At 35.7% G+C, this 12,491-nt stretch overlaps 1 protein-coding gene across 5 annotated transcripts in view; it reads left to right on the top strand.

Moving 5' to 3' along the window:
- The window catches only part of TNRC6C (trinucleotide repeat containing adaptor 6C), a 186,029-nt gene that overhangs the window by 134,398 nt on the left and 39,140 nt on the right, over positions 1–12,491 (top strand). For 4 of the 5 annotated variants that reach the window (XM_036754793.1, XM_036754792.1, XM_036754791.1 and 1 more), the window contains 5 exons: positions 704–853; positions 2,421–2,567; positions 8,900–9,019; positions 11,012–11,095; positions 11,383–11,620. In XM_036754793.1, the coding sequence (XP_036610688.1) occupies positions 704–853; positions 2,421–2,567; positions 8,900–9,019; positions 11,012–11,095; positions 11,383–11,620 (739 nt within the window). The remainder of the gene's footprint in view (positions 1–703; positions 854–2,420; positions 2,568–8,899; positions 9,020–11,011; positions 11,096–11,382; positions 11,621–12,491) is intronic. The other variant, XM_036754790.1, reaches the window with a different exon arrangement.

Raw genomic sequence — 12,491 nt, 5'->3', positions numbered from 1 at the left:
AATTCTTTTTCCCTGGAGCAAAGGAGCTATATAAATTCTTTTTCCCTTCCCTTCCTCTAATGCCAAAGCAAAAGAATTGAATCTCAAAAATAGAAGAGTATTATAGAAAAACAGAAGGGCAAATAAGAAAATGCTAGGGATCATTGGGAGACTACCAAGGATCAGGGTTTCTTTTTTGTTCTCCAGTGGACTTGTTTCTATCTTGGAATTACACCCCTTATCTGTATTTTTGTTTACAAAAAGGATCTAGGTTGTTAATCAGTTGTCCATTCTATGCTGGGCCAAGCTTCATAACTACACAAAGGAATTCTGCTAATTTGAAGATAATCAGAGTCCTGTTAGGATGCTTAGTATAGTTTTCAAGTCCTTGACCTTTCTCCTTTCCCTTAGCAGTTTCTAGGATTAGTAAAAGTATTAAAGGTACTACACATGAAGGGGGGAGAGAGAGGAAAGGGGGGAAGTTTCTATATGTGCATTTGTAAAATACAAAAACAATGGAAGGAAAACTATCTTAATACTCTTTCTCTTTCTCTCCCCTCTTCTCTTTCCCTTTACCCATATTCTTCATTCGCTTATTCTTCATGCTTTTTTGATATTTTAATCCTTTATTCATCCATATCCTTTATATTTCCTTGGGAAATTGTTTTGTGCTTTGTCTGCTGTTGGACATTGCACACAGCTCACCCTTTCTTTCTCCAATCAGGATGGCGGCCTAGTGGAAGAGCCCACTACTTCACCATTTTTGCCTTCACCAAGCCTGAAGCTCCCCCTTTCAAACAGTGCACTCCCTAATCAGACCCTGGGTGGGATTGCCTCAGGGCTGGGCATGCAAAACTTGAATTCTTCTAGACAGGTAAGGCTACTTGGACAAATCAAATGGTGATTTTTTTTTTCAATTCCCTAGAAGTTATGTTTTGAAGGAATCTTTATCATCTTTACTTAATATTAACATTTCAAAGTGTAATAAAATCAAGAAGATAATACTACAAATGCTGTATTTTAAGATTTACTGTGAACCTTCATAATATACTGCCAACTATCACTAAACATAAGAAGATGCAGAAATCGAAGGAAAATTAATTTATTTTGGTCTCATCACAATTCATAGAATTTAGCTTTGAGTTTTAGGGAATTTCTAAAAAAGTATATATAGATAGACAGTCTGAGGATTCTTTTAAGTAGCACTAACTTGTTGAAGTATCCCTCAGATTAACATTAAGTTGCTAGAGATATTCAGTGACACTAAAGTCTAGAATGAACCTTTATTAAAGTTCATATTAGATCCAACTGGCATTTTTCTTCCTACTTTCATTACCATCAGAAAAGTTGAAAATTATTTCTCCGAAAAAGTCTCTAGTATGAAGACCTAGGATTTTTTTTAATGCAGTATGCTAGAAGCATGTTTTCTTATATAAAAATTCTCTAAGCTAAAACAAGGTATACATAGTAAATAAAGTTTTCTTATATTTCTGAGTTTTACAGGAATTCTCTTACTGGATTCCACTTTTGAGTAAGTTTTCAAATTTTGAGAGAACATTTCTGCATATATGGGATTTTCTTTTTAGTACAGAATCAATAGTTTCAATACACCACCACTATTGGTGTTCCATTATAACATTGTATTGTTTTGCCGAAGTTATAACAACTTCTATTAAGAGAAACTATTAGCATATATAACTAATATTCAAATTACAATGAGTTTGCTCATCACACAGTCATTTTATGAAAAATTTTGCATGATCTACTCACAGGAATAATTTTTAATGCCTTTGAGCCCATCTCAGAGAAAAGTGATATAATGTTACAAACATATTGATTAAATATGTTGAGGCAAAAATATAAAAATTGTTACTAGGATCTTGTTAGAGTTAGTTTGAGTAGCAACTTAGCACCAGTGCTATAATCTCATTTCCCTCCTTCAGACTCTTGACTATATGTTTGAATGTTCAGCTACTAACTAGTTAGAAATTTTAAGGTTCATTGAAGTGACAATTAAATTTCCCAACTGAAAATAATTATTTTGTTTCTGACTAATATTCTCCTGTTAAGATAAATCCCTGCCCATATTAATAACTCCATAACTGTTAAATTATTCCTTTGGAAATATTAATTGTCCAAGTAGTGTGTATATTGGTGTCATACTTTGAAATATTTCTTGTATTCTCCATTAGGTTGGCTAAATGATGTTTCTTCTCTTTTTCCTTTTTTTTGATAGTCTTATCTACCATCTTAAAAGTTTTATCCATTGTGATATAGCTTCTATGAACTTAGTAACTTCAGCAGTGTTTATGCTCTTTTCAAACCATTGTAAGATGCTTAACATCTTTAGTTTATGTTTTTTATTACAGGTCTAGACTGGTGAAAAAGTAATCTTTTTAGAAAATGAAGGAAAAAACATTATTTTTTCTGTCCTCCTCTAGATACCGAGTGGCAATCTGGGTATGTTTGGCAATAGCGGAGCAGCACAAGCCAGGACCATGCAACAGCCGCAGCAACCGCCAGTACAACCTCTTAACTCATCCCAGCCTAGTCTTCGTGCTCAAGTGCCTCAGTTTCTATCCCCTCAGGTCAGACTGATACCCAACAGTGTTTAAAGCTAAGGAATACTATGTACATAGTTTACCTAAATTTCACCAAAGTGTTTGAGAAAGTCTCTCATACTATCCTTATAAACAAGATAATCAGACTAGACTAGATAATACAGTCCAGTAGATTCAGAACTATTTGAATGACCAGACCCAGACAATAATTGTTGCCTGAGTGTCCATTGGAAGGGAGTGCTCTCTCTAGTGAAGTGCCCCAGTGATTTCTCATTGACCAAGTGTTGGTCAACATTTTAATCAACAACTTAGTTACTTATCAAATCTGTAAGTAACACAAAGCTAGCAGGATAAAGCTAATACCTTAGATGAAATTAGATGAAAGAATCCAAAAAGGCAGAATTAAAGTGAAAAGGTACCTCATTAAGATGATATTTAATAGGCTTATTATAGGTTTAGACCTGAAAAGGACCTTTAGAAGCTTCCAATTCAGCCTCCTCATTGTACAGATGAAGAAACTGAGGCCCAGAGGGATTAAGTGATTTACCCAAGGTGGCCCAGGTAGTGTGTAGTAAGTGACAAAGATAGGATTTGAACACAAGTCCTTTGAAAAATAATAGAGACAAATATAAAACATGTACTGAGGTTCAAAAAATCAAGGCAAGACAAGCATTTATTAAGTTCTTACTATGTACCCAGCACTGTGCTAAACACTAGGGATACAAATAGAAGGAAGCTGCCATCAAGAAATTTATACTCTAATGGGACAAGATAACAAACAAAAGGGAGCTAAAAGGGAGGGGCAGAGGGAGGAAGGTACCCAAGCTGAGACTTGGTTTCCAGAAAGTCAGAAGCAAAGGTAAGAAGGAAATGGCCAGCCTAGGCCCCTCCTCAAAATGGAGACTCCCAAAGGAACTCACCCATGGAGGAAAGAGGCAGCATAGTAGAGAGATATTCCAGGGTGATCAATGTTCAAGGATGAGGAAGCCCCAGTCACAGAGGCAGCAGAGGCAAAGTGGTAAAGTCTAGGAAGTCAAAAGCAGCTTTACAAGTTTGATGAGGTAACGTGGAGCAGTAGTAAAAAGACCATTGAATTTGGTGTTAAGGGCCTGGGCTTGAATCCCAGCACTGCCACTTACTGTGTGACCCTGGGCAAGTCACTTAACTTCTCTGGGCCACATCTAGTCCAATTTCCCTGACAGGAATTGAACTAGATGACTTAAAAGGTACCTTTAAGCTCCAAATTATGATCCTTTGAACAGTGGTTTATGTGAAAAAGATCTAGAGGTTTTAGTGGACTGCAAGCTCAATATGAGTCATCAGCATTACCTGGCAACTGAAAAAGCTGATGTTATTTCAAATTATATTGAGAGAGATGTGTATAGGACACTGGAAGTAATGGTCCTGCTCTATTCTGCCCTAGTCAGGCTGCATCTAGAGTCCAGTGTTCAACTGGAAATCCTATTTTCAGAAGGATACTTTTTATATTGTGTCTAGAGGAGGAGAAGCAAGCAGAGTGAGGAGTCTCAAGTTTACTTTCCAGTGTTCATTTGAAAAAACTTGGGTGCTTTGGAAGTAGGGGAAATGACATAATTGTTTTCAAGTGTCTGAAGGGTTGTCATGTGGAAGAGGGATTAGACTTGCCCTGTATGGACCAAGAAGGCAGAATGGAGAGCAGTGGGTAGAAATTGCAGATGGGTACGTTTAGGTTCAATGTAACGACAGTCTTCCTAACAGAACTAGTCAAAAATGGAATAGAGACCTCCAAAAGTGGTGGGTTTCAAAGTCTAAACTTGTTGGGGATTTTGTTGAAGGTTAGGTAAAGATTGGAGTAGGTGCCCTCTGAACTCCTTTGAGATTAAGTGAAATATGAATTTCTGGGCTTTGCACACTGAAATAGAAATAATTATTTTAATGTGACAGTTTGGTTCAACTTCAAAAATTAACCCCAGGCAAATTAACTTCAGTGTAAGAGTGGGAATTTATTTATGAGTTTAGCAACTTTAGAATGTCTCCTTTTGGACAGTTAGCTAATAATGTATTGAGAACTGTTGCTGAGACTAACAAGCCATCAGTGAAAGCAATAGATTATTTGGCCCATTTAAGTGAATTCTATGTGGCTTAACTGGAGTTACCCAAAGTAACACAACAGAGAGAGGCATAAACAATAAGGAAAGGGTACTAGGACAGCCCATTGACCCCCAGTCCCATCCCTGATATCCAAACAGGGATATGCCAACCAACTAAGAAATTGGAAGTTGTTAACCTGGAATATAGGATTCTAAATATGGAAGGAAGGGACTAGGGTTCCTGAAAAGGTAGGTACCAGAAGAGAGGGTATATTGTGAGGGCATAGCTTATTGGACTGAGAAAGAAAAACAATAGATTTTTCTAGTGTCTGGGGATCCTTTCAGGAGGTTCACGTTTTATTTCCTAATGTGCTAAATATCAGCACATATAACCCACATAAACATAAACAAAAGCTCTTTCAGGTCCTCAATAATTTTTGAAGAGTGTAAATGGGGCCTGAGACCAAAAAGTTTGAGAACTGCTATTAAAAACTAAAACAATGTAAATGACTCCCCACCCCCTTTGTTTAAAAAATAAATTTTAGGAATTGGGGTGGGAGTAGAAAAATGAGTCAGAACCTTGGGATTATTCAGACAACTAGAGGAAGAAGGGGAATGTATGAGAAAGAGATTCAGAGTGTGTTTGTCAAGGACTACACTTTATCTTGGTCCTTCATGAAAAAATTCCATTATGTGGCCATTAGAATATACCTAAGTCACCTCTTTGAGGATGAAGAATTGTGGTAAAGTGACCAAATGAAGAATTGCTCAGGCTACAGAAGTGAAGATACAGGAATTAGAGAAGGATGAGAAATTCCAGTCTCTCTTTATCTGTTCTAACTTAGTAGATAAATCAGAGAGGACAAAGTCACATATAAGTTAAGTGATTTGCCCAGGATCATTAGAGCTTAAGAGGTGTCAGAAGAAGAATTGTGAGCCCTACTCCCAGGAGCACCTTTCTGAACCTGAGCCCAGAGGCCCCTCTTATCTACCAATCTCCACTCAAGAGCTTTAGAAGTAAGAGTATAGAAAAACCCTGGGTAAAATAAAAAGATTTACAATCATATGTAGTCCATAGATTTTCATACTGTGATAAATTTATCAACTTGCATAAAAGTTGTTTATTTCAGCTAACCTATCCTAGTTCTGTCATCTCTGCCCAGGAGATCAATGGGCAAGTCACATAACTTCTTTGGGCCTGTTTCCTCATCTGTAACAGGGTGGGGAAGGACTAGAAGACCTCTTGAGTTGTCATGCAGTTCCATGATTCTATTAGTGATTATTAGCACTAAACTTCTTAGTTCCTTTAGAATTTAGTGATCAAGATAAGTTTTAGTAGTTTGAAGTTGTAGCTTTGCATTATCTTTTGTAATAATAGCTTACGTATTATAGTGCTTTAAGGTGAGAATTTGTAATGTATCTTAACTTCCAAGTAGTAATATCTCACCAGATTTTCCACTAGTGGGTATTTCAAGTGGCCTTTAGAGTATTTAGAGCTATAGAGATTAGAGATGCTAGATATAAAAGAAACCCTTGAAATTCTATTAAAAATGTTAACACTATCTTTCAGATAATCCTCTTAGATCCATTAGATTTTTTTTCTTCTGGTAAGAAAGAACACTCTCCTTTTCTCTGCCTCTTGACTTCCTTCCTTCCTTCTCAGCTAATTTCCCACCTTCTGTAAAGAGTTTTCCCCAGTCTTCCGTAATCTTAGTGCCTTCTCTCTGAGTCTGTCTCCAGTTTATCCTGTGGGTATCTTGATAGTTATCTTCGTGTTGTCTCCCTCATTAAACTAGAAGCTCCTCAAGAGCAGGGCTGGTTTTGCCCTTGTGTGCTCAGCCTGTGCTCAGTGCCTTGCACCTGGCACATGCTTAATGAATGTGGGGGACTGGCTGACTGGCCTTTTTGGTGTCCTGAAAGAACTCTCTTTTTTCCCTCTCCATTCACAAAAGGCAGTGTATGCTAATTCAGGTTCCCTACATTATTTTAAATTCATTTAAATGCAGTTTATTGTCTTCTTTTTAAAGCACAAGTCTAGCCACTCCCCTGCTCAAGAACCTTCCTTCCAGAACAAGAACCTTGCTTCCTGAGCAAATCATTCCAATTATTGCCTCTATGATAAGATGCAAAAATCTGTTTTTAGCATTTAGTCTTTCATATCTGATTCCAACCTACCTTTTTAAGCTTACTCATACTAACTCCCTATTATGTGCTATATGTGCCAGCTAAATTAGCCTGCTTTCTTTTCCCTGAACTTAACATTCCATCTCCCATTTTTGTGCCTTTATTCAAGGCTTACCTGTATTACTGGAATACCTTCCTTCTTCACTTACACTTCTTATAATCCCTATTTTTCTCAAGGCTCATCTATAACTTCCTATAGGCAACTTTTCCTCCTCTTCCTAGTTATTAGTGTCCTTTTCTTCCATAAGTAATTTTACATGTGCTTATCTATTTGAATATTGTATTCCCTTGGTAGAATGTTTCATGTTGAGGAGAGCGACTGTTTTTCCTTTCATATTTCTTGTCCTCACACAGGAGTGGGGAACCTGTAGCCCGCCTCAAGGCTACAGGTTCCCCACCCCTGTCCTAGCACAATGCCTTGCTGCTAATAGTAGCAAGTACTAATTAGAAACTAGTTACTGATACAAATAACCCAGTGTCCTAAAATGTCTATATCACTAGTCTGTTGTTTTTCCTTTTTTTTTGTTTTGCTTTTTAAAAATTATATTTTATTAATAATTTTTCTTACAACACGTTGATTTTGTAATATTCTCCTCTGTCACCTACTCAGTAAGCTATCTCATCCCTTGTGGCAAAGATTAAAAAATGGAGGGAAAAGCAATTCTGTAAAATTTACTAAACATCTGACTATAGATACAACATTCCGCATCTAGAGAGAAAGAGTGTATTTCGTATTTAGGATTGGGGATGGGTAGGAAGGGGATGATGTTCTTTCATTTCTATTATATACTTACACACACACATATAATGTATATGACTACATATATTTATTTTCCTGGTTCTGCTTACCTCACTCCACATGAATTCATATATGTCTTCCTCTGCTCCTCTGAATTCTTCATAGTAGTAATTTCTTATGGTACAGTAATATTCCATTATATTCATGTGTTATAGTTTGTTTAGCCATTTCTTCATCATCAGGCATCCACTTTGCTTCCAGTTTTTTGCTAATACAAAAGCTGCTGCCATAAATATTTTAGTACATGTGGGATCTTCATTTCTTTCTTTTACTTTCTTGGGATAGATGCTTAAGAATGGGACCTCTAAGTCAAAGGGTATGCACAATTTAGCCATTCACTAAATATAATACTAATTTATACCAGATTTCTTGAAGTTTTTTTAATTATCAAGCACTTGTTTTTTAATCCCTTTTTTCAGTTGTCAAGCACTTGTTTTTTCTTCCTCTCAGCTCTGCATATACATCCCCCTGCGGGGAAAAAAAAAATAAAAGCTAAACCTTTTAACAAATATGCATAATCAAGCAAAACAAAGAACCTATATTTGCTGTGTCCAGAAACATGTATCTCATTCTACATATGAATCCATCACTTTTCTATCAGAAAACACGTAGCATTCTTCATCATTAATCCACTGGAATTATGGCTGGTTAATAGTTTGATCAGAGTCCTAAAGTCTTTCAAAGTTATTTCTCTTTACAGTAATGTTGTTATTATATAAATTGTTGTCCTGGTTCCATTGACTTCACTCTACATCATTTGATACAAGTATTCCCAGGTTTCTCTGAAACCATCTATAAATATTTTCTCAAGTGTGGATCCTTTTTCTCTTTCTTTGAAATCTTTGGGATATAGGTCCAGTAGTGATACTGCAAAGTCAAAAGGCATACATAGTTTAGTGTACTAGTATACTTGGGCATACTTCTAATTACTTTTCAGATTGTTTGGACCAATGCACAGCTCCACCCATAGCATATTAATGTGTCTTTCTTCCCATAGCCCCTCTGATATTGACTATTTATATCTTTTGTCATCTTTGGCAGTATGCTGGATGTGAAGAAAAACCCTAGAGTTCTTTTCATTTCATTTAGCTTATTTAACTGACACTTTTAAAGGCATTTTTTTGTCCTGCTTCAGAAATGCAGGTCAGATACTGGTAGTAATAGGCATTTTTGCCCGTTTTTAAATTTTCCCTTGAATTTTAATTCATTAAATGAATCTAAGTGTATTTTATTAATAATCCATAAGTCTTTAAAATTTGCTTTAATAAATATACAACATTCAGTGACTAGTGTTTTCTATTATGTAGGTTCAAGCACAGCTTTTGCAGTTTGCAGCAAAAAACATTGGTCTCAACCCTGCACTATTAACCTCGCCAATTAATCCTCAGCATATGACGATGTTGAACCAGCTCTATCAACTGCAGCTGGTGAGTTAATAAACATGCAGACAGTAGAATAGATTTGAAGAACAAAAGGAAAGTGTTTTTTTTGACACTTATCCACTGCTTTGTTTTTCTACATACTCCTTAAACAAGCAACTAAATTTTAAATTCTTGGTCCATATTAGCTAGACATATATTGATAAACACATATGACAGATTTTTTTGTCATGTAATAGTATAGTGTTCACATTTCCCTAAAGTTCCTACAGCTTTTTAAAAATAATTATCATGGAAACAAATTATCATACATTGGTAAGGTTGTTCTTGTTAGTGGGTTATAGTTTCTGTTATCACCCTAGATTTTATGTACGTTTATTTTATTGGTGTGCAATAAAAGACCAAATTTGTTTATTATTGAAAACTATGGCACTTCATTTTTCTGGAAGTAACTTACTTGACATCCTCAATTGTGGAGCATGACCAAGTGTCAGGAAGGAAATATAAAAAGGTCTCTGAGTTTCCAAAATACGATCACTAAAGCTTTTATTGCTACATTCATAGGTGAACACCCTCAAGCTCAGCGTAGTGACTTGCATTTTAGATTCAGTTTTAATAATTATAGCCAGATAATGTGCAAGTAGGAAATTAGAAGCAGACATCAGAGAATGTACTGAAAAAGATATATAAAAAGCAGGCATATGCTAAAAAAATGTAATAGTCTGGAGTGATTCTTAGTGATTTAGGGATTATAGAGCCCTATAATCTTCAATAATTCCTAAGGACATCGTATTTCAAGATAGTACAGTAACTGATATTCATAATAACCAAGCACCCAGGTAAATGTAAGAAAACAAGAGAAGATTTAAGTATAGTCCATAGAGATGATACGGTACATATTTGAATTATTTTTATCCAAAATTATCAAAATTTTAAGTTTACTTCTTGAAGGGGAAAATTCACACCTTATAGTATCAGTGAGGTTGCACAGTGGATAGACTACGTAGAATCAGGAAGTCAGGCCTGGGTTCAATTCCTGGCACAGACAGTAGTTATGTGACCCTGGGCAAGTCACTTAACCTTCTTCAGCCTCAGTTTCCTCACTAGTAAAATGGAAATAGTTATGTACCTACCTCACAGGGTTGTTGTGAGGATCAGCTGAAATAACATATGTAAAGCACTTTGTAAACCTTAAAGCACTGTGTAAATACTAATAACTAAAATAGCTTTAAAATACTTATAATTTTGACCACTGAATAATACCTATTCCAGTAAGCAGTCTATTTTATCTTACCCACTTTTAATAAGAAAAGCTGGATTTTACTCTTTGAATCTAAACAATACCAAAGTTTTGTGCTAAGGAAAATATCCACAGGTTTCTTGCCAAATTTTTTGAATGATAAAGGAAAATGACAGTGTAAAGGAAATCTTCCCAAATATTAAGCATACAAAGAGACAACACTAAGGGTGTTTTAATCAGTGCTTTATTGATAGTTTCTCAGCTCTAAAAGAGTCCCCTTATAATTTGTACCATATTTCTCTTAGGTTGAGCTCCCAGTGATATATGTTAAAAAATGATCTTGTAAACTTCTAGTATTTATAATCTTTTATAATTTGCACATTTTTTTTTATCTGGGACAACCTAATGCTAGTATTGTGCCAAGGTGTTTGAGCCATTCTGGACAACTTTGGTCTAAATCATTATTAGAATAAATATTTTTTCATTGCTTTCCCTCACTTTTTCAATATTTAATTTGTATTAATCAAGCAGAAGGATTTTGATATTATCCTTAACTGAACAACACTAAATATGAGGCTATTAGCACAGTTACCCAAAACTTTATAGTGTATTCCATTTTTTAAATCTTTTTTAAATTGTTTTGTGCCAGAAAATATACTTAACAATAGTGACTACTGTCAGGAATCCAAGAATTCTGGGAATTTGTTGTGTTGGGTTTTTTTTTTTTTGACTCAACAGCAGAAATTGAACAATTTAGTGTCTTTCATGTGATCATTGCACTCTCATTTTTCTGTCAACAGGCATACCAACGTTTACAAATCCAGCAGCAGATGTTACAGGCCCAGCGTAATGTTTCCGGACCGATGAGACAACAAGAGCAGCAAGTAAGTATTCACTCCTTGATTAAATTTTCTTTATATTATCTCCTTGAACATTAATCTGTAATGTCTGCTGACATGAGAAATTTCAGATAATGAAATAATATAATTGCTTTCTCCTAAGAAACAAAAGAAAATAGCTTTATGATCTAATAAATTTAAAAGATTTCAAATTTAGTGTTATATAAGTCATGCAACTATAGTGAAAGAAAAGCAAACATTTTTATTAAAAGAAAAAATTCTTCTAGCTGAAAACAATAAAATTAGTAAATTTTTTATTTTTCTCTTCCCAGGTTGCACGTACAATCAATAACATGCAGCAGCAGATCCAGCAGCACCAGCGCCAGCTGGCCCAGGCCTTGCTCATGAAACAGCAGCAGCCTCCCCCTCCACATCTCTCTTTGCACCCCTCTGCAGGCAAATCAGCCATGGAGAGCTTTTCACCCCATCCCCAGGGTCCCGGCCTACCTGACCTGCAGACCAAAGAGCAACAGTCTTCAATGAACACCTTTGCTCCTTACCCAAGTCTCGGTGAGCACCTCGTTTTTGAAACAAAAGAAGTTTTAATGAGGATTATGAATACCAAGCAGTTAAACTTTTTTTCTCAGGCAGGGCAAAGGCTTTGAAAGTTAGTGATCTAGGAAACAATATTATAAAATAGAAAATATTTTTCCTCTTTATAGAAGTAGCAAGACTGGAAGATTTTTTTAAGTGTTTCCCCAGTCTCAATGATTAATCTCATTTTTAAAACTTTTATTTTACTGCTTTAAAATTAGTACCCTTTTTCTAGCATCTTAACCTTATACTTGTACAGTCAAATTCTTAGATAGGAAGCTATACCCTAATGTTTGTTTAGCAATGGAAGCTTGCCCTTGACTTCTGCCAGGATTTTTCATTATCTGGCAATTGTCATATGCCAGAATTAAAGATTAGAAAATTACATTTTTGTTAACTCTTGTTTCCCAACCAGTTATCAAATTCATGGCTAGTATCCTTATTATAGGAATTGTTGGCATAGAACTTTTTTTTGCCTGTTGATGCCAGAATTCAGCTCTAAGAAATATATTAAAGTTCACTAAGCACTTTAACTGATAACAAGAGTCAGAGTAGAATTGGTAGCCCTGGGTTCCAAAATTGAGCCATTCGTTAGTTACTTTGTCATTTAATTCATGTATTCTTCAAGATCAGGATTCTAAATGAATTTCTGCAAAGATGGTATTCTAGGTGTCTTAGCTCCCACACCAGAAAGACGTGTTTGAATCTTTCCTCAGACAGCACCTGGGCAGACTGACCCTGGACAGATCACTTACACTCCCTCTCTTTCTTCATCTGTAAATTGAGCATAATAACACCTAGGGGCAGGTAGATGATACAGTAGATAGAGTGTTTGGCCTAGAGTCAG

Source organism: Trichosurus vulpecula, chromosome 4, assembly GCF_011100635.1.
Source record: "Trichosurus vulpecula isolate mTriVul1 chromosome 4, mTriVul1.pri, whole genome shotgun sequence".
Lineage (NCBI taxonomy): Eukaryota > Metazoa > Chordata > Mammalia > Diprotodontia > Phalangeridae > Trichosurus > Trichosurus vulpecula.
The sequence above is the reverse complement of the archived record's forward strand: the minus strand, read 5'-3'. Positions and strand labels throughout refer to the sequence as shown.